Here is a 27,003-nt window from a genome sequence, read left to right as displayed (position 1 = left end):
TAGAAGTCGTGACGTCACACTGAAGTGCTGACGTCGGGGTTTGCGCGCGAAATTGAAAAAAAAATTAACTTTGAGCTTTATTTTCTGTTCTACTAGTTGACCTATTGCAGTGTAATTAACGACAGCAGAGTTTTCAAAGAATACCTTATCAGTCTAAGTTGATTTATTGTTTTGCTTTAGTATCCCTTTAAAAGCTGTCTTTCACGACCTTAGCTGGCACTCCCAGAGCTGTCTCAAACGACTCGTCGAATATGCCGAAACTCGATCAGCCTGAACATAGATACACTTTCACTACTAATCGTACCGTTCTTCTATAAACCTGTTTAGGATTGCTTTCTCCTTCAATGTCTTCAAACTTTGCCAGTGCCACCTTTCACATTAGGCACGCAGCTGAAAGCGACCAAGAAGGCGCGTTATCTCGTCGAAATGTGTGTTACATACAATGTGAGTAAGATACACATACAACGGTATAGTTAGTGCTTGAGGCATAGTTTACACTCTGTGAGTGAGCCGTGAATAAAGAACTGATGAACAGCCACTGATCAAACATCGATCATAGGACAAAATACAACTCTGCGCTTTTGTGTCCTCGCAAAGGCAACGGAATAACAGCACATGCGGCAGGCGACGCACACTCGGAATGGTCACACATGACTCTCAGCGTTTGACGTTATATAGACACGAAAACTCCTGTCCGGCTTTATTTCAAGCTTTAAATGTAACTTATAGTGTAGTACAAAAGGCAGCATGTGCCTGTGGCATGAGGTTTCTGCGTTCATTCGGTCACCTCGCGTTGTCCTGTTTGACAAGCAGTATACCTTTAGTGCATGTTCCGGCAGCTGGCTAAGAAATGAGACGTATTTTCTCGAATGCAGTCGATGAGCCATATAATGGGGTTGTTACACCCCGAGTGTATAAAGTTTGGTGAAATGAAACTGGCATCACTATTTCATCCTCTTTCGTGCATATACAGTATATATAAAGACACGGATGTTTCTTAGCACCATCGTTACCACGGCATTCAAGAATCTTTCTGTACACACCACCCGATTCTTGACCGATCCCCAGCAGTGGGTATGTGCCACAGCTTTATGATGGTTGTTATCATCATCATTGCCACGCCCCTCCGACGCTGATCGTAAAGGCGGACGACGTAGCGCGCCCGGCCCAAGACCACAAGGAGACTGCGAGCGCCCGAGCATGCGATGACTGCAAGCTTGAGGGCTGTGCCGCAGACGGGGAGAGCACATGGACCGCACTCGCCGCAGACGAGGATGAAGCTGGCTGACGCCGCAAAGCGGGCAGATGCCATCGGCAGAGCCCAAGCATGCCTCCGGCCGCAGTCCTCGCTCGAGCTTCGCGGGACGATCAACTTCTCTGGGCAGAAGCCAGCAGACCTCTTCATCGCCGAGGTCTCCCAAGGGTCGCGCTCACCGCTCTTTGCCGCTGCCCGGAGCTTCGTCGGGCTCGAGCCCAGCTACCGTCAGACAGCCGCTGTGCCAGCGCCAGTGCTGCGTCCCGAGCGCAACCCGGTGCCAACGACCGCGCGAAGCACCGCGGCAGTTCAACCGACGGCCGGATGAGGCCAATCCGTCAGCGGCCATGGCAAGCGGCGGCGGCCTCTTCAGCGACAGTTCCCTGGTGCGCAGCAGCGCCGGGCCCAGGCTGGCGGCCACGTCGCGGCGGCGCCAGTCCGAACCCAGCCCCAGCAGGCCGCCGCCGCCAGCAGCAGCATATCCCCATCCTCAACCGCGCCAGCAGCCATCGGCACCTCCACAGCAGGTGCAGCAGGTTCAGGCACCGCGACAAGCACCGCCTCCGCCGCCGACGGCTCAGGCGATACAGTCTCCGTCACAAAGCCGCTCGGGCACGCTATTCGCCTTCACCGTCGCCGCTTTCGTACTGCTCTGCAGCGGCGCCATCAGCGCCTACTACGTGTGGTACAGCCACGGAGAATTCGCCAGGCAGCGCACGATGGGATTCAACAGGTTCGCCGTAGCAGTGCAGAGGCCGCAAGCAGAGACGCCGGCGGAGATGCAGCCACCGCTGCCAGTCGCACCACCGGCGCCAGTGGGCGAGCAACCGCCGCCGCCGCCGCCGCCGCAGCAGCAGCCAGAGGCAACCACCACGGCTACAACGAAGCGCGAGATGTATTTCGGCACGCCGCTTGGTCGTCGTCGCGCGCTCAAGTTGCGCCCCGAAGATGACACGACGTCGGAGTTGGCGAGCAGGCGGCGCCGCTGTCTGACGCGCTTCTGCCAAGAGCGCAGCGACGCGGTGCTCTCGGCGCTCAACTGGACCATCGACCCTTGCACGGACTTCGAGGCGTTCACTTGCTCCAGATGGCAGGCGCCGGCGCCAGCCGAGGCCCTGCTGGCGGAACAATTGGAGCGCGAGTTATACCTTTCACTTTCGAGCAAGCTCAAGCCGGAGGTGTGGCGCGTCGAAGGACTGCTCGAGGAGTGCCTGCGCAGTCCTCTGCCGCAGGCGTCTCGGCTACAGCTGCGAGCTCTGTTGCGCGACCTGGGCCTGTACGGTTGGCCCTTTCGCGCCGACGCCCAGAGTCGTGGCGACGTGTGGAAGGCCGCCGCTCTGCTGTTCCGCCACCTGTCCCTGACGCCGCTGCTGGGCGTCACCGTGGCGCCGCACCCGCGAAACGCGTCGCAGCCGCTCGTGACGCTGGACGAGCCAGACATGCTGCCGGACGCGGCGCACGCGCTGGACGCCGCCTTCAAGCACTACACGCCGGGCCGCTACGTGGAGCTCGCCGAGCGCGTCAGCGACTTTTCCTCGCGGCTGTCGCAGATCGTGACGGGACGGCGCGCGGCGCGCCTGAGCACGCTGAGGAGCCACGCGTCGTTCGCGCCTTTCTTGGCGCTTGCGCTGGGCGACTTGGTGAGGCTGCAGGAGCGCACACCGTTGCTGGTGCGCTGCGAGCGCTTCGTACGCGCCCTCAAAGCGCTGCTGCACGCGACGCGCAACCGGGACTTGCTCAACTACCTGGGATACCGGGCGCTCGTCTACGTCTCGCCGTTGCTCACCGAGGAGGCGCGGCCGCTGGCGGCGGCGCGAATGCTACAGATCACGGGTCGCCGCCGCTACGGCTGGCCACGCTGGCGCCGCTGCGTCCGTCTCGCCGAGCGCGCCGCGCCCGAGCTGATGGCGTACGCGCTGGCCCGAGCCGCACAGCTGGACCGGCTGGCCGGGCTGCGGTTCGCTCGAGACCTGGCGGCAGCCGTGAACGAGTCACTGGGAGCCTTCACCTGGCTCGCTGAAGCGGACCGCCGCAACGCGCGAACTTTGCTCGCTGCACTGGACGTACAGGTTAGTGACACCGCTTTCTCTATATATAGCTCTCTCTCTCTCTTCAAACGTCTATAGAAGTACTATCTCTACGGCTGCCGTCGTGTTGTGCTGAACTAGCGTACCATGCTTGGAACACTACTAAATTACTTTCCTGTGAAACAGCTATTTCCACCGAAATCAAAGGCACAATGCTAAGCGACAGAAATAAAAGTTAGACTGGTGGCGACGCCAACGGTGAATTACCGCTATCGGTGTCACTTTCGATGTGGCCAGCAAGCGTTAGGACGTTACGAAAATGACATCAGTGATCCCGCGGTTAAACATTAAGTCTCCGCTGGATAAACAGAATCCCGGAAGCGCAGCGATACAATAAATTATTAGATTCGGTTGAATGCATCCTCGAAAGATGCCGCTATTAAAGAAGTAGCAAAGGGTATGTGCTCATAACATCCATTCATTCATCCGTCCGTCCACCCACGTCTCGGCAATGCAATGGTTTGCAATCACCGTTCTAACCATTATAAATGACTAAAACCGCTGCGATGCCACGCATCCCAATGTTTGGCAGCGATACCATTTTAGTGCGAGGTACGCATGAAGGATACAAGACGGAGCTATACGGGACAAACAAGTTAGTTTATTCCCCACAACAGTAATGTGTTCAGTGAAAAACATCGCGTGCAGTCGCCGAATACGACGACCAGTTCCACAACGGAGCTGAAGCGGTACGTCCGACCACCTCAGTACCACTGACAAGTGTCTGGCACGTGGCAACACCAGGCATCATGACATCTGAAACCAATACGGGAAAAGGCTAGTCATTTTCGGATACCGCGTACAAGAATCTCGTAAATCACCTATTAAGCAACTGAACGTTTTTACTGCATTAAAATACCTGGTTGCATCAGTAAGCTTTCTTTTTTTTTTTTTTTTTTCGAGAACTGAACGTAGTTGACATGACGAGGGAACAAGAACAGAACACACTGGATACTTCGGGAAGGCTCGAAATAGTTCGCTATCGTTGAAGTATATTGCACTTCGCAAAGTTAAGACTAGCACAACGGTATAAAATAAAGATATAAACAAAATAACCGAGAGTCATCGAGATCAGTCGAACTGAGAAGAGTGGGCTTGCTTGATAGACATGGTGAGGACTGAAGACAGACGCATACATAAAAAGTCGGCGTCAAAAGCTCGCGGTGTGCACCTTCCACGAAATAAACCGCCTTCCAGCCTTGCAGTTTTATAGCAAACAGCCAAGTACAACGCTATATGTTGGTCGCCTGCACCAGTACAAGTATCAAATCTGAATTAAAGGCTGCAAGCACAGGCTGAAAAAAATATTTAAACTTTTCTCATATTTCTGACGCCGATCGACAGTACGAATGTATGCAGCGGGCCTTCGGTGAACGACTCTCGTGCGATATTCGACGTGTCTTATGGTGCTAGCTACCGAACCAATGGAATGCGAAGTGCAAGCGCGTTCTCGTTGGCGCAGGTATTCTACCCGGCATGGATCGGCAACTCGACGCTGCGTGAGGCCTACGACTCGCTCTTCCCCGAGGTGACGCGAGGGAACGTGTTGCAGACCTACCGGGACTTCACGCGCAAGTACGGCCCGTGTATAACCTCGCTACGTTCTAGCGCCGCGTGGTGGATTCAACGCAACGGGTTCGATGTGGAGCGTGTCGGGCGTGAATCGTAAAAGACCCTTACCACCGAGCTCCGTTGACTTTCGTATAGCACCGGCACTGCAGTTTCTTCATTTTCTGTAGAGAGATAAAGAGAGACAGAAATTACGAATAGAGAACGTCACAAATAAGTGCCACAGAAAGTCAAGGATGAAGAACTACAGCACTCTTAAAAAGTTTACGCCCTTTGGGGCTTATACTTTGTCCCACAACAATAATTGTCATGTGCATGGCTTGCGTTTCCTTTACTTGAAAACTCTGCGCTCACTACTTTCATGTCGAGAATGCTATGTCACGCTGATAACGCGAAAGCCGTTCGTGTCCTGGAAGTACCGGGCTCGCAGCGTTAAAGAAAGGAAATGCGCGCAAGATAGGTTACTATTATTGTTGTGGGACAAAATAATTAAGCCCCAAAGGGTGTAAACATTTTTAACAGTGTAGCTGCACCTGCTCATGGCCAGCCGCTCAAGATTTTACTGATCCTCGAAGTCGCTGTATACCGCCCGCGTGGAGGACTGTTGAGCGGAGTGAGGCAGCTTGTACAAATGAAAAAGGTCTCGCCACTTGTCAAGTGAACGTGGTAACGTGGGGAGGTTCACATCGAACATCAAACTCACGCTTCGCGAAAATAACTGCATCGAACCGATCTGCGCGGCGATAGAGAGGGTAATGATCATAGAACCCAGACTGAGGCGAGGAGAAAGGTTCACATTAGTTTATGCCCCAACATTTGGCGTAGAAGTTCCGATGGCGGTGTGCATTAACAGTACGAGCAAAGAGAGTGCTGGTGACTTGTCTACAGTGCTTAACTTGAGTTCCTCGTACTATACTTCAGAGCACATTCACTCCGCTTGTGTTCAAGCATATAGTCAACGTACACTCCACCAGAAGAGGGACGCACGTCACGTGGGAGTATTAGATATCTAGAAATTGGAACTTCAAAATGGGACGAGCAGTTTATAATTCTCGCGGAATGAGCTACCAGCAACGCTCTTCGTTCTCACAGTGCATAGTTTCGGTTTACGGGCGCCACCACCTTGGGCTGCTCACTTTTCACGCCTGGCAACTTTAGTTGGGTGATGCGCTTCTTAAACGCCAGACGCGCCTACACGTCAGATTCGACGCTTAAATATCACCCGCAAAACAGGAGACCGACGATACGATTTGGCATATGATCCGGCGTATGCCTCTATACAGTCGCAGCAATAGACACGTTCCATCAGGTTCTACGTAGTAACGGCCGAAGAAGTCATCTTTCCGACACGTATATGCAACGTCGTAATGTGTTTCCTGTTTTAAACATATACCGCGCGAAAACTACCGCTTGACGTCAGCGGCGTTTCGTGACGCAGATTGACGGAACGTCGGCTGGCGGCACAGCTTGGCGCCGGTGGCGGCGCCGACGGTCCGTCCGGCAAAAGCGGCGGCAAAAGCGGTGCCGCATCTGTGCTGGACGCTTCGCTGGGCGCCCCGTGGCCCTGGTCGGCGCTGGACGTGCACGCGGGACTGGACGCGGACGCGCTCAGGGTGTACGTGCCGCCTGCGCTGGTCAACGGCAGCACGCGGGGCGGAGACGCTTGGCTCGCCGCCCAGCTGCCCGCGCAAGGTCCGAGGCTGACGCAGGCGCTCCTGGAGGCTCTTCACGAACGGGCGCACCCGGCGGCGCGCTACCACTGGTCGCTCAATACCAGCGTCCAGGCCAGTATATATCGTGCGCTCCGTTCACGGCGAGGGGCAGGTTTATACTCTATAAGAGCAAAGGGAATGCTGACAATTGCTGTAAACATTTACCCTATATTTAACCGTTTTTTTTTTCTAGTACTGTCTGAACGACTACGTCCAGTCTACTAGTGCTCTGAACTCCTTCAGCGGTAAAATGTCTGGCTTTGCGGAAACGTCGTGACATAATCGAAATCTATGGCTCGACTCGGTTATATGTTAAGTTTAAAATTTAAGGAATTTAAGGAATCCCGGCCACGGCGGCCGCATTTCGATGGGGGCGAAATGCGAAAAACACCCGTGTACTTAGATTTAGGTGCACGTTAGAGAACCCCAGGTGGTCGAAATTATTCCGGAGTCTCCCACTACGGCGTGCCTCATAATCAAATCGTGGTTTTGGCACGTAAAACTCCATAATTTAATTTTAATTTAATATGCAGAGCAGTCCACTCCTTGCGGAAACACCTATCAATATTCAACTTGATGTAACTTAAACATTACTGCTACATTTTAAGCAATGAATAAAGGAGCGACCCATATGACGCTGTAAGCTGACATCTCCTTAGGAAATATTAATCTGAAGACCTTCTTTCAAAATTTTAGCTGGCTGCTATATATTAGCGCTTGAGTATGCTAACGAGATATTTCTTCCATATCAATGAGCGACTCTCTCGCATAAAGCGACTCAACCAACTCTCCTCTCTCTCTCTTTTTTTCTTTTTTACTACACGCAACGTCGCAGGCTGCCCAGCTGGAGCGGTGCTTGCAGCCCGCCGGCGGCCTGGTGGTGCGGCTGTCGCTGGAGCCCGCGCAGGCGCTCTTCACCCGCTACGTGTCCACAGTGCGCGCGCAGGGCATCCAGGACGCCGCGTTCCTGGCACCGGGCAACGTCACCTCGGAGCGGCTCTTCTACGTGCTGTTCGCTCTTGGCGGCTGCGGAGACAACGCCGCCAAGGGACGCGTCAACGCGGCGCTGCGCGAGACACCGCAGTTCGCGGCCGCGTGGGACTGCCGGGTGCGCAGTCCCATGGCGCCCCGGCAGCAGTGCCTTCCGCCACGCGAGACCACTCCGTCCGCGTGAATAACACCTCCGACGTCGTCGAAGCGCGCGAGCAGACGAATAGCTCTGGAGACCACCATAAACTGCGCCTTTATACTTCAACCCTTCTGGACGAACGCTATTATTTCGAAGCAGTTATCTTCACTGTCGCGATGCCTGATCAGCGCATACATCCGTCTTCGAACATAGTCCCAAGTGGCAGCCACGAGTTCGACCATATCCACTCGTCCACAAGATGGATGCGGTAACCGTCAACAGTGAGCCACACAGTGTACCTCGTAGCGGATACGGGCTGCGGACTCGTTGCCCGCACACTGTTCGACATAGTCGCGGCAAGCCACCGCGGACCCTCGCGCGCGTTATCGCGAAGTGCAAGCCGCTTGAATGCAGACGATCGATCAGTCTCAAGTGAACCTAAGCAAGAAGACACGGGGAACAATGCAGGCACGCGCGACGACTTCTTTAAGTAAGCGGACATGCCATTGAGAAAGTCGGGCCTCGAGCCATGCAGCCTGCGGAGTTCCCACGCTGCTGCTGATAGTGACGCCTTCTTCCCGCAAGCCGTGCTGACGCCATATCCTACGGGCAGCCTCAGTCTTTCCAGCGGCGAGCAGCAGGAGGCTCAAGTTGTACGCCGCGTCGACGTTATCTGCGGAGAAAGCGAGACGCGTAGCTCGGATGAACCTGGCGACCTCAGACGAACGGCTACAGGCACACACCGATTGCAGCGCGAAGGCCTCCTCCTTACCGGGACAGACTGCCAGAGCACGCGCCAGCTGCCTCCGTGAGGCTTCCTCTTCCTGGGGCGCCTGGAGCACCGCGATGTTCACCAGCAGCTGCGAGCGCAGCCAGTCGCCACCGCCACCTGCGTTGAGCACCGATAACTCCGCAGACAAGCAACGATCGAGCCAGTGGATACAGGCGCCGCCTTTTTAAAGCGATGCAGACGAGTTCGCCGTGCTTTTCGCTCATGTCGAGTGATTATGAAAGGGAAAACAAATTCTGAAACCGTGCTGATTATCTCACTTTATTTGCTAGAAGGCATTGTCCGCACAACACGCGACCTCACGTTTACCCTTATTGGTACTCCAGGCTATATCATACGCTGATATTGCATAGAATACGAGGATATACTTTTTCTAGGTGTACGTACCACGTCACATTTTGCTTCACGTGCGCAATATGTTATCGTATACACTCAATTGAGTAATTAGCACAAACCCATTCCCCTTTTGCGGTGAACCAGGCATTCGGCCGGCTGCACGGGCTGCACTCGGAAGACGTCGTATGGTGTCCGAGCCGATATAGCACCATATCTTTATAGCGCTCCCCAAACTATAACCGCTGTAAACGGTTTATATACTTGTCGCGCACGAGATACTCGGTGATGAAAACAGAAATGCTAATGGTTGCTAAGGAAAGCAGTCTGAGCATCCTCGCGGATGGCCATGGTTATATTTTTCATCATCTTAAACCATACATCATTTGATGTTGACGCCGCCAGTGGGCCATTCCACGATCGCAGGAATGAGCGAAATGCCCTCTGCAGCTCAGCAAAGAAAGCCTCCACTCACCCTCCTCACCAGCTGCAGCAGCCAGAACAAGGCCCCTGCGTAAAAGCAAGGAGGACAGCTCTTCACACTGTACACTGCTCATGCCGAAAAAAAAAGGGAAAAAAAGGAAAACGGCATTTTGCGCTCGAAAAGAACGGTATTAGTGTTGCCCTCTTGCACACACGCAGACAGATAGGGAAAACAATTTATTATTATTATGATTGAGAACATATATACACTTAAGAGGAAAGCAAAAACGAGGATCCAGGAACAATTTAGACACATACCGTATTCACGCAAATTTTAGTCTTTAACCTTAACAATGTGCCAATTCTAATTATTTTAGAATTATCCCCCTACAACTTACGCCAGGGCCGGCCGGTCATGAGAGGTGGTTGACTAGATATAAAATTAAGCAAAATAAAATCAGGGATCCAGATAATACCTGCCCAGGACCCATAGACGTCTCTACTCGGCCCGTAGAAGGAGCGCGCCAGATCTCCGAAGAATGACCCGGCAGAGAGACGTCGTTGCATCCTGATACTTCTTAAACTACCAGCCATACCAAAGGTATAGTGAGATAGAATCCCTAACAACGGACAGAGTCCACATTGTCCGCAAAGCGCAATGAAACTTTTGCACGCCGCGGCAAACACGGAGGTTGAAATGGCCTCACTTTCGGAACTCCTGGAGCGCGGGCTCGCTGTCCCCTAGCGCCGCCATTGCCGATCCCCTGCAAAAGGCGAGACGGGGGTCGCTCTCTTCCTCGGGGGGCGCACCGCCCTTGCCTCCCCTGGCTCCGCCGCACGCTTGGAGCGAAGCTCGAGGCCGTCCCGCGCGCAGCAGACTCAGAGCCCAGTCCACACGCAGCGCTCGCTGCTGCCGACCGGCCTGTACCAGGAGGCCGTAGGCCCTGGCCGCTTCCGCGTGCATGCCGAGCCTGTCCAAAGCCCTGGCCGCAGCCAACGCCAGCTGGGAGTCCTTGCCGGGGCCGTCGCAGCGGGAGGCCAGACGGCTCAGAGCGCGGCCCTGGGCCTCCCGCAGTCCCAGGGCGCCCAGGCAGGCTGCCAGGTTCCAGAGGGCCAGGCCCCGCTCTTCGCTCTGTCCTGCGCGCGATGCTTCGGCGGACTCTTCGAGTCGCACGGCGCGCATCAACAGCTGCAATGCCGAGCGCCAGCGTCCCTCGGCAGCCAACCGGCAGCCTGCCAGAGTCCACAGCGCGGCTTCACTCGGCCAGCGTTGCAGGGCGACCCACAGCTGCCTCTCGTCGGCACCGGCCAACGCTGCGGCGGCGCCAGACCACGGGAAAGTTAAGCGGCAGCCACGTGGAACGTATACTTACAGCGTATCCATGGGCGCGTTACGTCGCCCGGCGACGCAACGCGTCCATTTCACGTAACGCGGCAATTCCGCTAATCATAAGCCCCGGACATATGCTTATTTGTTTGGATATACCACATGATACGCATCTCTGCCGCCCTCGCAGCACGGTCATCGCGCGTTGTAAGAAGGACGGGTCGCAAGAACGTCGCAAGCGTATTTCACGTGGTCGCCGCTTTAGAAGGTGGCGACCGAAATATGGCACTTACATCGATGATGTGAACTTATTCCATCCCCTATATACGCCAGACTATACCGTGAATATTAGTGTTATGAGAGGATACACTAAAGTATTTAAGCACTGTGAAAGGTTACGCCAAAATGACCTTCTCCAAATGTTCGCCCGTCAATTAACCCCACGCACAGCTACGATAACACCCATGGAAGTTTCTCAGAAAGAAGGCTTCGCAGTTAATGTATTTGACCTGCTTAGTCTAGGGATTGCCACAATATATATAGCGACGCGTACCGTTGCCATGGTGACGTTCTCCATTACACAACCACACTTAGGTTCTCACAGAAACAGTCTCCTGTTTCAATGCGCGTATAATTCCGCACCAGATCTACACGGACACCAAAGCACAAACTCGTCCGAAAAAAAAAAATCAAGAAAAACCAAGTTTTGCTAAGAAATGTGTTTGTCCCCACGTGGACTCTTAATTGTGGGGACATATCCTTGTCGCTACGTGCTATATTCACAGGTTGATATTCAATGCACACACGTTCCCCGAATTAAACATCGATCAAAGCAGGCGGGCCAACGACTCGCGCGTTGAGCTTGAGTGGACGTCTATAGGCTTACCTCGGAAGTGCGCGAGCCTCGGGCCGAGCGCTGGGCAGCGCACCTGGTCGAGTAGCGCGGGGCAGCAGGTTCCCTTGATCGCGTAGTCGGCCTGCGCCGCCAGCAGGTAGGATAGCGAGCGCAACGAGGCATGGTCGCCCGCGCGCAGCCACCGGAGCCGACCACTGCGCGAGCGGCAACGGTTGACGGAAGCCGCGCCATTCGCGTATGCCGGATTTTGCTCCGCTAAGCTACGAAAACACCTGTTACCAAACCAACTGCACCGTTCAAATTCAGCAAACGAGTATACCATTCCGTCGGAGATTTAGTGCTTCACCAATTTCTGCAACGCCACTTGCACGGTTAAACCGTCCCCAGGTATTTGGTGCTATCGTGCTCTGCCGCGGCGAACGAGGTGGCGGGTTCAACCCACGGCATCGGCAGTCGCATTGCAACGCAAATAGTAGGCAACGTTTAAAAAGTACTCCAGCAGGTCACCGCGTGTGAAACGAAGAGAGTCGCTGAAGTGGGCTTCTCCTCACATAGACCCACAATGTGGGGAAGCCCGCTTTAACGAAAGCTCTAACAGAGCATGCTCGGAGGGACAGATAGTATTCAGAGACACCGAAAGGAGCATATACGCACTACCCGCCAGTGAAACACACAATAAATAGCAAATATATGGCTTACACAATGGCTCTTTACAACGCGCGTATAATGTCGTCAATAACCCGGGACAGAAGCCGAGAAAGATTGGCTACCGCCGCGTACAAACTTAATTTGGACGCTGAGGAGGGGGGTTATCTACAGTCTCCGGATTATTTCGACTACCTTGGATTCTTTAACATGCATCCAAAACACAGTACACGAGCACTTCTGCCGATATTGGGATCCGGCTACCGCGGCAGGCTAAATAATAATTATTTGTTCATGTTAACTGCCATACATATTACCAATGTGTGCGTCCATCTTATTTACTCGTTTTATTCTTCGGAGCTGGCTGCTTCGTGTACATGCTCTTCTCGCTGCAACAAGATAACCCACACTCCCTCTGCAGTCTTCGAGGCTATCTAGTCTTCGTACGTACGTCAGCTTATCTGAGTGTGATTTAAATGCACAATATTATTAATAAACTGAAACTAAATCGCAGCACAATATCTCGGCGGTGCAAACCGCTCACGTACCCGGCCCAGTCGAAAGCCCGGTTTCCCGGGCGGTGCAGCCAGCGCATCAGGGGTGCCAGCATACGCCGACAGCCGCGCGGGTCCCCTTCGGCCAGCATCCGCTGTGCCAGTGAACAGCGAACCCGGCCCAGATCGGCCGCCAGCCAGCCCGGACCCGACCGCATGCCGCGCACTGCGCACAACGATCATATATTGTCGCACGACGGCACAATAAAAGAGCCAGTTCCGTACTGGTGCGATACGCCGACAGCCATTGCACAGAGACACACAACCGGAACACCGAAAGACGTATTTGGGAACAGTAACTCTGGTGGCGACATTTTGTGACACTGTGGTCAACCACATAAAGCGCCAGAGACGTTCTTGTGTTGTACAACTGTATACGATAAATACATTTTGTACTATAAATAATGTCTGATAGCAAAGTATAAGGCAACTACACGAAGTAAGGTTCGTTGTTTCATTGGCCGTATATATTCCAGTAAACATTCATTTATTAATTAAATTAACGAACATGGTGTCGCGCGCACAAAAGCAAACATGAGCAGACCTTACTCGATGACCGCGAACACTTGCTGTCACAATGGCGTGATGTAGAGTGCAAACAGAGAGGAGCGAACGCTTTGTACTGCCTCTGGCTTAAATACGTCTCTTAAACTTGAGATTACGCGACTTCTAGCACTAGGCATCCGGGAAGACAGCGCACACGAAGCCACCAGCCATTTCAGCTTGCCCAGCCGGAGATTACTTTCAAGATAGTGCGCGCGAGCCGTGTATGCTCAATCAACAGGACAGCCATGCTCAATCAACAGGACAGCCATGCGCAATCTAGGCCGGGCTAGAGGAGGAGACACGCGCTCACCTTCTCCGCGCTTGATTACATGACGTCCAATATTGGGCGCGCGGGAGGACAACACGCACCAAGCCACCATCTTTGGAATACTGTCGATGTGTTCAATAAATTATATCCTGCGCGCTTTCGTTAACTGTCGCCACTAGCGCCGGCAAACATGTTCAAGTTAAGGTTCCTAGATAAAATAACACCCGCTCCCTAACTTTCGCACATGCGCACTGGTGCCATTCACAATATATAGCTATCGGCTCAACAAAGGAACACCCAATCTGTAAAAGTTGTTGCGCTTCGCATACTGATGGATACAATTAAAGGGCTCACAGTTCACAAAGAGTAGCTGAGGCGACAGGTAAAACAGTAACAATAGTAGAGCACACACACATAATGTAGTTACAATAGAAGATACATATTTTTAGCGGCTGCTTTGACCTGTTTGCATCTATGTGAAATATCGTAGGTGATCTCACACAATTTCATACACTACATGTACACTGTGCACTAGAATGGAATCGAACAGCTCAAAACAGGGGACAAAGTGATGATGACAGACACAGTGTTGATCTCTTCTAAACATGCACCAACCCGCCAAGTTAAGCACACTCCTACTGTACACTTGCTTTAATGTAGTAACTGAAAATAAACACTACAAACAACAACAACAGCAATAATAATAACCATAATAAATGCTTTTGCAAAGCAATAATTATGAGAAGTTTGGGTATCTCTTTCAATGACTACCTTCTGCTAATAATGGTGCCTGTGACAAATTTCTGTATCTTCATCAATAAATGTACCACTGAAAGTACTAAATATACACAGATGTAATGCGTTTCCTTCCGTAAGTTCCAGCCAAAAAATTGCACCTGGCACCATGTTTTGAACACCGCTGCTAAAGTAACAGGAGATTTTCTTCTTTCTGCACTTTCCATGTCCAATGCATTGGGCACAACCACCGTTATTGTAAGCAATGAAAGAAAGCCCACCCTAACACCATATGGCTGTTAGCAAGTACACTTCCACATACAACTAGAATGCAAAGTGGCATAACGCGGTGTAAAGGTGACAGTGAGGAAAAGTTGGAGGTGAGGGTCAAAGTCTTTGATAAGTTGCACGGTTCATGATCGACAAGAAGAAGCCAAGCAAGGACAGTGGCTGTCGCCTATGAGCATTTGAGATGACCATTTCTGTTTGGGCATTTGGCTGTAGTTGCTGCACGGAGTGTCATGCCACATTTATTTGTAATAATGTTCTTCTTTTTCAGACATTTAAAAATTTGTCTCATACTTCTGAAAGAAACATGAACCTGAATGTCACAGGCATGGTGCTTAAGGAGCAAGACGTAAAGCACACAATCTAGGCCGTGATTTGGGAGCATGAAGTTATTACACTAGCAAATTAGGGAGCACTGTCACCATACAAAAATTATATCATCTTTTTATTAACAAAATACCAAGTGTACAAGAAACAAATCCATGCATGGCACTGATAAAGAAAGTGGACCTCACAATAGTGATCATGTCTGTTGTGTGATGCTGTTACAATATTGTTATAAGCAATATTATTTGATAGTTGTGCTGTGATGGTAATAAGTGCCTTTCTTTTTAATTTTATTTATGATAAAATACAAATTTATCACCTAATAAAGAACCACAAACAATTAGTTGAAGCACTTGGACTACTTCATTACGTTAACCAACATTACACAGAAGTATTTAGAAGCTTCTATTCAGATCAATTGTTATGTTGTAATCAACTGACTTGTTGCTGTGTTACCGCATATAATTTTGGAATGTATGTGAATATGTATCCGATATAAAAAGCTCCTCAAAGGAGGCAGTTCAGGCATACAGAAAATCATCCGCATGCCAATATCTAATAGGGCAAGCAAAAAAGAGTCAACTTAGATGTGTTAAGAACGTGTTGCAAATTCTTTATCTAAAAGGCTAAGATTTATCATTTCGGGTGAAAACAAGCCATGACAAATTTCATACTAAATTTATTACCTTCAATGCAAATCTTAACTACAGATGCTATACTGACTGACAGACAAAATGCAATAAATTTCAAGATAACTCAATTCTGCACAATTATGCACTGACAAAATAATTATCCGATCTACCATGCTTTTGTGTCACAGCTTTAATCCGCCTAACTGTATCACACGTCACCATGGACAAAGTTGTACGAATGAGCAAGACGACTTGCCTTTTTCAAGCAGTACTCTGTGATGTGATAAAAGAACAGGTAGGCCCAGGCTAGTGCATTTTGAAGCATTGTGCAATACAGCACAGCCCAGAGACAGAATGTTGCTGTCTGCAGGCATCAGCGTGGGGTCTCCTGAACAATAACAGTAAAAAAAGAGTGACACCCTACATACAGCAACAAATGGACCGTGTTAGACTCTACAACAAGAAGGCACCAGACAAACTACAGCCACCGTAGTATCAAAGATGCATTAATGTATACTGTCAGGGCACAAGTGCTCCGTGTATGTTTAATGACTGACTGAATCATGAGATCTAACATCGCACAATAACGCTTGGGCTTTTAGAGATGTTTTAAGCAGGGCTCCGGATTAACTCTGGCTAGAGTTCTTCAATGTGCATCTAAATCGAGGTACACAAGCGTTTTTGCATTCCACTCCAATTGCAATATGGCCACGGTGGCCGGGTATTGAACCCGTGCCCTCATACCTAGAACCAGAAAGTCATTGTCACTGCGATAAAGGCCTTGCGCTTTGTTTACTCGGCTAATATGCATTGTGTGCTGAGTTGCCGAACGGAGTCTTGTTGGGCACTGACTACGCATACATCATTATAACACCGTCCACTTGTATCGGCTTTACACTATATTGCATGCTCCTGATCATGATACCTTTCTTGACGTGGAATTTGATAAAAAGCTGTAATTTCAACACCATATGTTGCTTGTTTGGGGCTTCTTGCTACTTTAACACTTATGGATTGTTTACGTTAATACGACATTCATTCATAGCCATACAAGCTATAGGTGCATTCACGAGGCAATGCATACATTTCACATTTATCAAGTTCTAGGTGCCAGGTGAGTACCACTAATTATTCCCATTTTCCATTCCCTATCAGTAGAGGACGAATAGTTCAGAGCGGAAGTACCATTAAAAAGCACAATAAAGATGAATATTAAGGCAATGTAAACAGCGAAACTTGGTTGCTATTCATTCAATGCTCTTTTTCCTTACTTCATGCACACTGGACCCCCCTTTCTATAGCCATGGCATGTCCTGGCATACAAATTCAGCGATGGCACAGGCGCTATACACATAAAGCAACGCACGGTAAAGCACACGCGCGTGCCCAAGAGGATAGACCATCCAGCGTCTTAAATGGCTCCTTAGTAGTAGTTTCTCTTGTTTTGTAGTTAACAAGCATGAATATATCAGTCAACATCGCCTGAAAGTAGTTGCAGGGCTCCGTTATGGTGAGCGCTTATACCGTCGAACTAACACCATACGCGGCCCGCTTGCCCAGTTACGTAGCCAGAAGAAGAAAAAGTAACCACCTGTAAGCAGATCCATCAAGTCTTTGTACTCGTGGATCTCCTCTGCTGGATCAAACCGCGCCTCCACCTTTTCCGTGGAGTGCACTTCCGATCGGCACACGATGTTGTTGAGACGTCGCACCAAGCGTCCGAAAGTCTCGTCCTCATTATTACTTGCGTTGTGACAATGGTTGTGGCCACCTAAATCTTCATCGTGCGTTCTAGGCTCAAGAAACGCAGCGAAACCGAAGTGATCTATTGATCCTGACATTTTACGTTGGCCAAATTACGATGTCGTCCCGCACACATACGTAAGCTGTGTCACCGCGGCATTTGCGCGTAAACGGAAACTCCAAATAACCCGCGTTTTGGCCGCGGTTTTCGCGCGCCCCGCATTCGCGTCCTTCTTCCGCGCTCGCACTTTTATGTACTATAAACAATGACTTTCGCAGAATTTCCTCTTTGTTTTGGTTATAAGCAGAAATATATTAAAGTGAGCTTCTGCTGTCATTACTACACGTTTTTTCAAGTTAATTATACTTTGCTTTACTGCCGTTAATGGCGCGGACAACGCTGGTTGCGACAGCTGCACCGCCCTGGTTCCCGTTTTCGTCTTCTGCTGGTGGTTTATAGGGGCTTTATAAGTGATGTTTAATATAAACAAACTGCTCACTAAAATTTCCGATGCGAAGGTAATAGCACGCGTTCCTTCAGCACATCTCACTACTGCTTCCCTCGATCATCCCGGTGTTGTACTTTCAGAACCAGAGCCCAACGAAGCCCCCCAGCCCGTCGGAGACATCGGAAGCTAATGGAGCTAACGAAGCAAGCGCTGAGGTAATTGCGATTTCCGCCTCACGATCAGCACAGTCTGACCAGTCATGACTGGGCCAACTGTCTCGATTATATCCCTACTGTGTTCATTGGCAGGATATGTTTATAGATCACAACAATCGCACGTCGGTGAGGAGGTGCTGTCCCAATGGGCCATGCATGGGACATGTGCGTTCAAGTTTGTTGTTAACGTGTGCGTGACGCCTGGAGTGTGTGGAATGTATTTGGGCCTGGCATTTCCCGTGTTTACGCACATCGGTATTCCATGCATCGCGGTTCCCTTTGGGTCCATATATTAAGCTTTGGATGCATCGCTGGTTTCCTGTCGGCGGGTGACTGTCGGCTCATAACGTTTATGACTTCCGATCTTGCACGTTGCCTGCGGAAACCATATCCGCAGTCTGGTTTTTCGTAACGATAAAGTTCACCGTATTATACGACCGAAAGTAGAACTGTTCTTGAATGCACAGCTACGTACAAAATAGCTGCGGGATGTTGTGTACTGAGCTGAGTAATTATTAACCCAAGCCTTCACTTAGTGGTGGTGTTGTTTAGTTGACGGGCTGCAGATGAAGTCGTATTCGCTTCGTTTGTAGTTTTGACATAGAAAATTAGTTAAAATATGCATGTGTACCTTTCTTTTATCAGACAGATAAATGCGTTCGCAGTCGAAACTCTCATTATAGCTGATATTTAATCATCTGATGTTCACGAAAAGTCACATTTGAAAGCTGCCAAGCATTTAATATGGGTGCAGAAAGTCTATCCACCAAAGCCATTTTCATCAAGGAGGATATAACATGTCCTAGTTGCCCCTTTCTCATGGCTGATAGCAAAATCATGTCAGAAGCAGCCTGTGTATACTAGTACACTGTACAAGCAGCATGTACATGTTTTGCATGCTTTAGTTGTGTTTATTAAGCACCCTCTGTACGAGCATCGTCTATAAAGGCTTCCCCGTTTTACCCACTTTCGGTGCCCTGCTGTCCGACTTGTTTGAAGAGACGTTTGGAAGTAACTTGCGATCATGGTATTGTGGTCATCACGCGAAGCATATTGTGATTTTATCAAACTCGGGAATTAATGAGGCAAGCAGTCTGAAGCAGGGCTGCTGCTTTAGAAGCCATTGTGAAAATTGCGGCATCTATAGTTAGCAGTAAAATAAGGGCCAGTAGCTCCGAGAGATTTGAAAATCTTGTCTCCTGACACCCGGCTATTCTGAAAATTGCCGAGACATTTAGTTAGGATGGGTTCTTCGAAGCAAGCAGCACGTGTTACGTACGACGGGGTAGGTGAGCCTCAGCTAGGCAACTGGTGTTGAGCGATCGGGCAGTGATGAGACGCTCTCTCTATGTTCATAATTATCAGCCAACTTCATTCCTGACGCCTTCTATGCTGGTCCCCCCCCCCCCCTTCCTCCTCGTATCCATCACCCCACTCCCCTTCTTAAAATTCTTTTCCATTTGTCACTGTCACACTCTTCAACATTTACCGGGTCATTGAACAGTGTGGTGGCCCCTATCATTCCTTTATTTCTGTTTCTGTGTGGACTTCGAGGTCATTCACCTACCTGCCCTCCGAACTTTTTTGTTGTGGAGGTTTCTTAGCTTCCCTGGCCCAGCACCCCTGTCCTTGATATCTTTTTCTGCAGTGTTCTGTAGGCCTTTCTCTCTTTCTTGTAGCATTGCTTGCCCTGTTTTCATTCTTAACAGCGTGTACAAACTAGACTAACAGCAAGCTCTTCTCAAGGGAAAGAAAAAGAAGGGGGGGAAAATGGGGGGAGGGAGTGCCATCTTTATCTGTGTGTAGAAAATTTAGCACTTATTCCCCCTCAGCAGTTATGGTTAACACAATCCTTAATGAGGCAGAGGCACACTGTGAGTGGGGCCGCAATGTTCTGTGCATGAGAGAAAAGATAAGCCCCATGACACCCCTCCCTTTAGACCGCTGTTAGCCCATGCCTTGATTTCACACATTCAAGCTTTCCCTTTCATCCATGTTGCTCTTTCTGAGCCCACCATGCTGAAGCTTTTTGTTCCATGGGAAAGGGGAGAGAGGGTGGGGGTTCGTCAGAAAATTTTGGGGAGGGGTTTGGATACGTCAATGATCATTCACTTTGTGGGAGGGAAGTTACGCAGCTCACAAAGTTACCTACCAGTGTAGTGAGAAATCGGTCTAGTTGGTGTTCATTCATCAAGTAATGCGGTGAGTTCTACAGACAGACCAATAAAAAGAAACAAAGGACAGACCAGATAAAATGACGGAGCACAAACTACTGTTACGGGCCGAGGTTTGGGGGTACGTTCAACGTCTGCTTGGAGCTCGAACCAGGTTGACCATCGGAGAGGGTCCGGCAGGGAAGACGAGGTGACATAAAAACAAGTAACAGACGCTTAATACAAGGTTATGAGTGAGCGGTGTGCTTCAGAGAAAACGCACAAGAAAAGTTCAGCATGCATGCAACCTTCACACTAGGGCAAAGCAGAAGTGTTCTTCCACGTGGCTGCTGGCTGGCTTTCTTATGCCCTCCACCATCCGGGCACTTTCTCTTTCTGTTCTCCCCTGCTGCAGGCTAGGGCAATCCAAAGGTTAGCAGAAATGGTAAGCGACCGGAGCCGGGTGAACGTCCTCAGCGGGGGAGCAAGGTTGAGGGCTTGACGACAGGTTTTGTCTCCGACCCTCGTCGACTGACACGTCTATACATGTTGACGAGCGAGATTGTTAGGCACGCCGATCACCATGAAATGTTGCCCATATAAAGGGCAACGTTTCAGCTAGAATAAACAGTTGGTTGCTTGCGCTTTTGGCATTCCTGTCTGGTGTGTCATTTTGCTTTTTAGTGGTTTGTCAGTAGTATTCGGTGCATTACAAGATGTAACAACCAGTGCACGCTTGGCTGCAGGGATTCCTGTGCCCATCCTGCCTGCGGGCTTTCCCGTCAGCCGACGCACTGCAGGACCATTATGAGACGAGCCACGGCAGTGGTCTAGAGGTGGTGTGTCCAACCTGCCGTATGCGGCTTGGCTCTGAGGTTGAGCTTGAAAGCCACTGCGCCCGCCACCATGCAGTGGCACCACCTGACACTGAGCCGGCGGCCGTGGAGCAACTTCAGCGTGAACTGGCGGCACTGCATGCATCCCTGCGCGTGAGAGTCATCTGCAACACTCATTTGCTCCTCACTGTTGCAATGCATGCCCCTGTACAAGCGCTGTTACAAAACAATGGTATTCTGTCATTTAGTTTGCTAAAGGGCTTGAGATGTCAGTATGTCTGTCCACAGGAGGAGCGTTCCTGTTCTGAGGAACTGCGGACGGAAGTTTCGAGATTGCACGGGGCAATTGTCAGCAAAGGCGACTCGGCAAGTCTTTTTTTCTTTTCATTGTTCTGTTGGTGACGCCATGCTTCTTGGCAAAGCTTACACTGTGAATCTTCAAACAAGTCACTTATGTGCTTGCTGATGAATGAGGGAAGAAGAGAGGGAGGGTTAGTGCTTGCTCAAGGAAAGTTGTGTGAATTGGAGGGGATGAAGCTTGCTTGATTCTGCATCAAAATTACGAATAATGGCAGCAGAATTCTCATAATCTCTGAAACTAGGAGCGCATGCTTGCATTAGGTGGGGACACTTGCTTGGTTTTACTTTGGTTTGGCCCACAGAAAGGCTCAGCGAGTTGGTAATGATTCATGAATTTATAAAAAGGTAGGCGTTAGGAACATAGACATCAGCTCTCTTGTCTGCATGCTTTTTATACCTTCTTTTTGAAATCTAGAATTTTACTGTACTGAACTGGCACAGTGTGTGTTCTTGTGATGCATTGTGACCCCACAAGCTCATCTTCAGCTGCAGGAAGCTTCACACTGTACTATCTGATGCTTATGTAAGCATGTTTATTCAACATGAGTGGTGCGTACGCATGTGTTGGTAATCAGCCTTTTTTTCTCACTGCAGAGGGTGCTTGTGCAAAACTTTTTGTACAAGGTGCATGCTTGCTGCACATGGAGTACAAACTTGTTAAAACGCAATGCTCATGCTAGTAAACTGGTACAAAACATGTACACTTGGTTGAGGCAGTGTGGTGCCTTGTGTAATTTTTGCTGGCCTTGAGTGAATTTTAATATTTAATCTGTTGAAGATTATCGCGACTCCCTGGGCACTTCAGTAATGAAAAAGAGGTCTGTCCGTTCGTACAGTAACATTGCCATGAATTTGCATGTCATTGTTTTTTGCTGCGACGCTGGGAGGGTCACCTCTTGTGAAAAAGACATTGTGCCATGTGCATTTGTACTTTCTTCAGTGTCTCTTTTTTTTTCCTGTCCATGCATTACACTGTGTAAACCTGCTGAATGGCCGTGCCTCTTCGATAGCAGCTTATGCCCTTTTCATCTGTTGCTAGGTGCTTTTTAGTAACACTCACTCGGAGAAACTGTTACTTGCACATGCTGTTAGTCACCACCTGCACATTAATTGTTCTATATATAGGTGAACCAGCATTATGGTAAATATTATTTTAAAAAAATAAATTCATTCAGCTCATTGGTTAAAATGTGTGCTATGGCACGCCGCTATCTGTCAACCCATATTATGTGACCAAACCTCACTGGTCTCTTTCCCTGAATCCTTTGTCAATTAAAAAAATTTAGATAATACCCCACATATATTTATGCACCTTTTTTTTTCGCAGGTGGAGGCAGAGATGCTGAGATCCCAGGTGCGAGCTTTGGAAGAGGGGAAGGCACTCTGTACGTAGCCATGAACAGTGTGTGTTATGAAACAGTGGCCACATGAGTTATCATTCTTTCTTTCTATGCAGTGACTTCAGAGTTGGTACTAGCAAGGCAGCAATTGGGGAACGACTTGCAGCAGGCACATGTGGTGAGTACACATAAGCACTGTGTTGCACAGAGAGGAAATTTGTATCCATGCATCTGCCACTAAATATTGAGTGCTTGAATATGCTCCATACTGCTCACTTTTAGGTAAATTAACCTGTTCATTTACTTATTAATTAATTTTCATGTGTTACGTGTTGTAGTTCTTTATAAGGGCTATCACAGGAGTGGGTACATAGAATGATAAAGAAACAGTGCATTGGCAAATAATCGAAGAAAACAATGCAGTTCAAGCTACAAATAAAGGAGAACACTCTTAAGGCATTCAAAAATTCTTGCACGGGTAATGACCGAACATTTCCAGGTATTTGATTCCCTAGTTCTATGGTCTTGGGGAAAAAAAAAAAAAAACTGTACTTAGAAAGTTGGCCTGAAAATGGAAAACATGTTTAATTTATTACTCTTTTTGGTGGACGACGATTTAGCATGTGTTGTGTACGTAGTTCGAAAAGACGTATGGGGATGAGTTGAAGAAAGAGTATCTAAACCATGAGATTCTGAATGAGATAAGAAATTTCTGTCGCAGTGTTGATAGATGAGGCAAATAACCTTTTTCTTGATCGATTGTACTCTGTTTACGTTGTAAATGTTGTACAGACTTCAGACAGTGGCATCATACTCAGGAATTGGTCTTACTAAGGATTTGTACGTTAGCTGAATGAGATAAGAAATTTCTATCGCAGTGTTGATAGATGAGGCAAATAACCTTTTTCTGGATCGATTGTACTCTGTTTACGTTGTAAATGTTGTACAGACTTCAGACAGTGGCATCATACTCAGGAATTGGTCTTACTAAGGATTTGTATGTTAGCTATAGCTACTTGTGAAATTGCATAATATCATGGCATTGCAAGGCCCAGATCAGTCTGATATAGTGCTGCCCCCTGTCCTCCACACCCCCCTCACTTTTCTAACAATTATCTATAAATTTTGTGGTTGGTGGGCATATTTTAGGACTTCACAGTGAATGGCCATTCGATGATGATGATGGTGGTGGTGATGATAATCATATTTTGAAATGGTGTGGCAGCACTTGCCACTAAGCTTGTGTTTTTTGCTTTGTGCTGTGTCGTAATATACGGGAAAGTCTGCACTGTAATTTGATGTTCTCTTGCAGGAAGCCACCCAGCTTAGGACCCAATTGGAGCAGGTGCTGCAGTCCCAACCAGTAAGCAGAATATTGCAGGGGTGCTGTTAAGTGAAATTACATTTAACTGTGCATTCTACAATGTTTGTTGGCGTGCATTCCCTTGTTTTCTTTCTTCTCTTGAATACCTTTACGTTTTCTCTTTTCAGGCAGTTGTGGAGAAGCTGTCACAGAGGTTTGTGCACTGAGCCTGTTTCTGATTTTTCCTCATGGGGGGGGGTCATTGTATTCAAAATTAGTCGTAGTGCAGCAGTAGTACCAGAGGGTAAGCTGTATCGCTGAGATTAGTTTTGTGTTTTACTATTTTGGGGAAGAAATTTCACGCAGCCTCACTTACACAGGCCTGCTTAGAGCAGTTCCTTATACTATCAGCATTAATTCAAATAAGAACAAGGTGAAAATGACTTTCTTGCATTTCTAGCCTCTTCTGCACTTGTAACATTGGTTTAACTCAGGTCATAAAACATATTTTTGGGATGTTACGTGCTTAATAATAGGCTACCGAGCAATTGCATGTTGCATTCAAATGTAATTATGCATAGTGAGTGCTCTCATCAGTTCTTTTTTTATGCTCGTGCTTCAATTCATGCCGATCATAATATATTTTCTATGCAACATGCAAAAGTAACAATGTCCCTGTAGATATTGTATTGTAATCCTGCATAGCCTGATGGTGCAGTTGGCACTTCTTGTTCTGTGTTCTTTATGGCATAGAGGTGGGTAATAATAACCTCAAGCTGAAATTATAAGTGCAACTTTGCAAGTTGAAGCGAAAATGGTGTTCAAGACCAGAGGTTTACTTTTACATAAAATGTACATATGGAAGCAGCTACAGCACGGAACTGCTTGTGCATAGAGTTGAGCTGTGTTTTATTTAAATAAGCTTTCTTTATCTTTTCTATTGTGCCACAGCGTACAGACTGAAGCTGAAAGTCCCCCAGCATCGACACCTGTAAGCTTGCCTACTTTTTCCTGGTTTCTTCTCTGTTTCTTTAACCGTGTTAAAGCTCTGTTTAGTGACACTAGAAAGTCTAAATACCACAAGGCATCCAAAGGGAGATAACAATTTTTCTCTTTCATAAAAATTCCACCTCCCTGCGGGTTACTGCAGAATCTATTTGCCATTAAATTAATAAAATTAAAGCAATGGAATTGCCAGAAGATGCACCAAATTTACTATTAGATTTACTTCAGCTTTTGGCTTCTTTTGACTCCTTTTTAGCACGTGGGATCTTGAGAGTGCTGAGAGTGTGTTGAGAGTTCTCCATTGAGCCGCTAAACTTGCCGGAGTTACCCTTGTGGGAACTGTGGTGTCTGTTGTACAGGAGGTGTGCCGACAAGACGCCCAGGTGCAGGCATTGATAGTAGAACCCACGTGCCCTGTTCCGCTGAGGCCAGCAAAGACGACGACAGCCGCGCAGCAGCCCTGGCTGCTCTGACAGCTGAGAAGCAGACACTTCAGCTCAAGCTGGAAGAGGCTGACCGACGTCTGGCCGAAGCCAGAGCACGAGCAGACAAGGCATGTACCCTGTGTGTGTGCTTTCCCTATGGTATTTCGCTAAGAACTGTGCTTAGTGCTTGCTGGTCTTCATGTGTTCATCACCATGTTTGGCTATGTTTAGTGCTGTGTTTTAGCAGAGTTTTTAGCAGTGCTCTTATTATCACATTTAGCACTGTGTTATAGCATAGTGTTTAGCACTGTGTCACTTTGCTCAGCTTATCATGTGTCAACCGTAACAACTCGGCTAATATATGAACCAATTGCTATAAACAAAGTGCATATTGTGTACTCATAAAACTGGGAACTTTGCATTAGCATTGATTGTATGCTGCTTGAAATAACTTAGTGGAGTTTCATTAGTTCAATGTCATTGCTTAATCAGTTTTGCCAGGTCCTTAAATAGATTTCTCGGAAAAAAGGGTGAAAAGACACTGCCGTGCACACAATATTGAGACTCTTATAAAAACAATTCAGCAGAATCATAGGCAAATAGAAAATCTCCAGAAACAGTATTGCAGCATTGCCATGAATCCAACACCTCAAGGCAAGATTTGCATTGAACTTGTCACAAAATCGCATTTCTTCAACTTAAGGGCGCAGGTTATATGCACTGAAGTATAGCATATCATCTCATCATTGAAGTGTTTTTAGTGTCAAGCATGATCAGCCCTTTTCGTTGGATGAAAAGAGAGCTTGCGTGAAGCTTCTCGCATGAAGCACGCACTGACCTCATGCAGAGAATGAACCTGGCAAAAGGTGCTGCATGTGCTCAAACTGCTGGAACGAAAAAAAAAAAGTATCACTGATTTGGCATGGTATATTGTTTCCTCCTTTTCTGACATTTGCTGTCACCACCCTTTACTCTTGTTTCACCTGAGAAAGATTATTGTACTTCGCTTGACGCCATGAGTGCAAAAGAACGATGTCCACAGTACTGTTTTGATGAATTCATGTTGAACTGCATTTCTATCCAATATCTGGGGTGCAAGTGCCCAGGAAAAAATCCGCCTCCATTCCACCATGTGAAAGTGTATCTACAGCGAAGATGTTGCCAATGTTAGACAAGCACGACCGACATTATATGACATTAGACAAACACCACCACCACAAGAGATCTACGTCATGCACGCACGTACTTGTGTGGAAGTGCAGCATACAGGCTCATTCTTCCAGGCCCTCCTCCAGGCCCTCCGCCAGGCACCAGTGCCTTATTGAACTAATTACATTTTTAAAAGTAAATTGCGTCATAACTTTGGATTGTAATTCAAATATATGAGATAACATATTTCTGTGACGCGGAAACTCAGACAAAACCCTTTGGCCAGCTGCCGTTAGAGGTCTGTCCGAGTGGCCATGGCCGCTAGGTCTGTACAATGTTTACCATAATGTCGATTATGATCGCAGCACATGCTGTGCAACAGATGCAACAGGCAGAGCGCCCATGCATCAAGGACAGATGCATTGAGTGCACCCGTATGTAACGCACGCACGCACGTATGCGGAAGTGCAGCATACATCCTCATTCTCCTAAGCCCTCCGCCAAGCACAAGTGTGTTACCTAACTAATTAAATTTCTCAGAGTAAATTG

At 48.5% G+C, this 27,003-nt stretch overlaps 3 protein-coding genes across 3 annotated transcripts in view; 2 read left to right on the top strand and 1 right to left on the bottom strand.

Moving 5' to 3' along the window:
- Positions 1–844: 844 nt before the first annotated feature.
- LOC119462002 (neprilysin-1) lies at positions 845–8,263 on the top strand. The gene is made up of 4 exons (XM_049671967.1): positions 845–3,324; positions 4,805–4,917; positions 6,350–6,695; positions 7,459–8,263. Exons 1-4 carry the CDS (start codon positions 1,306–1,308, stop codon positions 7,795–7,797), a joined length of 2,817 nt encoding a protein of 938 aa, XP_049527924.1. The 5' UTR covers positions 845–1,305; the 3' UTR covers positions 7,798–8,263.
- On the bottom strand, positions 3,928–17,561 carry LOC119460803 (uncharacterized). Its single transcript, XM_037721898.2, has 10 exons — positions 17,068–17,561; positions 15,733–15,864; positions 12,675–12,846; positions 11,512–11,675; positions 10,006–10,612; positions 9,351–9,385; positions 8,525–8,641; positions 8,257–8,425; positions 5,023–5,075; positions 3,928–4,098 (listed from the first exon to the last, which is right to left on the bottom strand). Coding segments are annotated over exons 1-9 (1,647 nt in total). The 5' UTR covers positions 17,318–17,561; the 3' UTR covers positions 3,928–4,098; positions 5,023–5,074.
- Positions 17,562–19,739: 2,178 nt separating this feature from the next.
- Positions 19,740–27,003, top strand: part of LOC119462001 (early endosome antigen 1) — a 31,565-nt gene continuing 24,301 nt past the window's right edge. Inside the window, exons 1-8 of the mRNA XM_037723361.2 lie at positions 19,740–19,757; positions 20,783–21,025; positions 22,560–22,617; positions 22,689–22,750; positions 23,885–23,935; positions 24,064–24,089; positions 25,137–25,162; positions 25,240–25,433. Of these exons, the coding sequence (XP_037579289.1) occupies positions 19,740–19,757; positions 20,783–21,025; positions 22,560–22,617; positions 22,689–22,750; positions 23,885–23,935; positions 24,064–24,089; positions 25,137–25,162; positions 25,240–25,433 (678 nt within the window). The remainder of the gene's footprint in view (positions 19,758–20,782; positions 21,026–22,559; positions 22,618–22,688; positions 22,751–23,884; positions 23,936–24,063; positions 24,090–25,136; positions 25,163–25,239; positions 25,434–27,003) is intronic.

The sequence above is a fragment of the Dermacentor silvarum genome, chromosome 8, assembly GCF_013339745.2.
Source record: "Dermacentor silvarum isolate Dsil-2018 chromosome 8, BIME_Dsil_1.4, whole genome shotgun sequence".
Lineage (NCBI taxonomy): Eukaryota > Metazoa > Arthropoda > Arachnida > Ixodida > Ixodidae > Dermacentor > Dermacentor silvarum.
Note: the sequence above shows the minus strand (reverse complement) of the source record. Positions and strands in the feature narration are given on the sequence as shown.

Bases quoted from the DNA above. Each gene is read 5' to 3' on its own strand.
- LOC119462002 (XM_049671967.1), top strand. From the start codon at position 1,306: ATGCCATCGGCAGAGCCCAAGCATGCCTCCGGCCGCAGTCCTCGCTCG. The intron at 3,325-4,804 runs GTTAGTGACACC...TCGTTGGCGCAG, and splicing joins TCGCTGCACTGGACGTACAG to GTATTCTACCCGGCATGGAT. The intron at 6,696-7,458 runs GCCAGTATATAT...GCAACGTCGCAG, and splicing joins CGCTCAATACCAGCGTCCAG to GCTGCCCAGCTGGAGCGGTG.
- LOC119460803 (XM_037721898.2), bottom strand. From the start codon at position 17,317: ATGTCAGGATCAATAGATCACTTCGGTTTCGCTGCGTTTCTTGAGCCT. The intron at 10,613-11,511 runs GTAAGCCTATAG...GCGCCGCCGCAG, and splicing joins GAGGCTCGCGCACTTCCGAG to CGTTGGCCGGTGCCGACGAG. The intron at 8,426-8,524 runs GTAAGGAGGAGG...CTTTCTCCGCAG, and splicing joins TGCTCTGGCAGTCTGTCCCG to ATAACGTCGACGCGGCGTAC.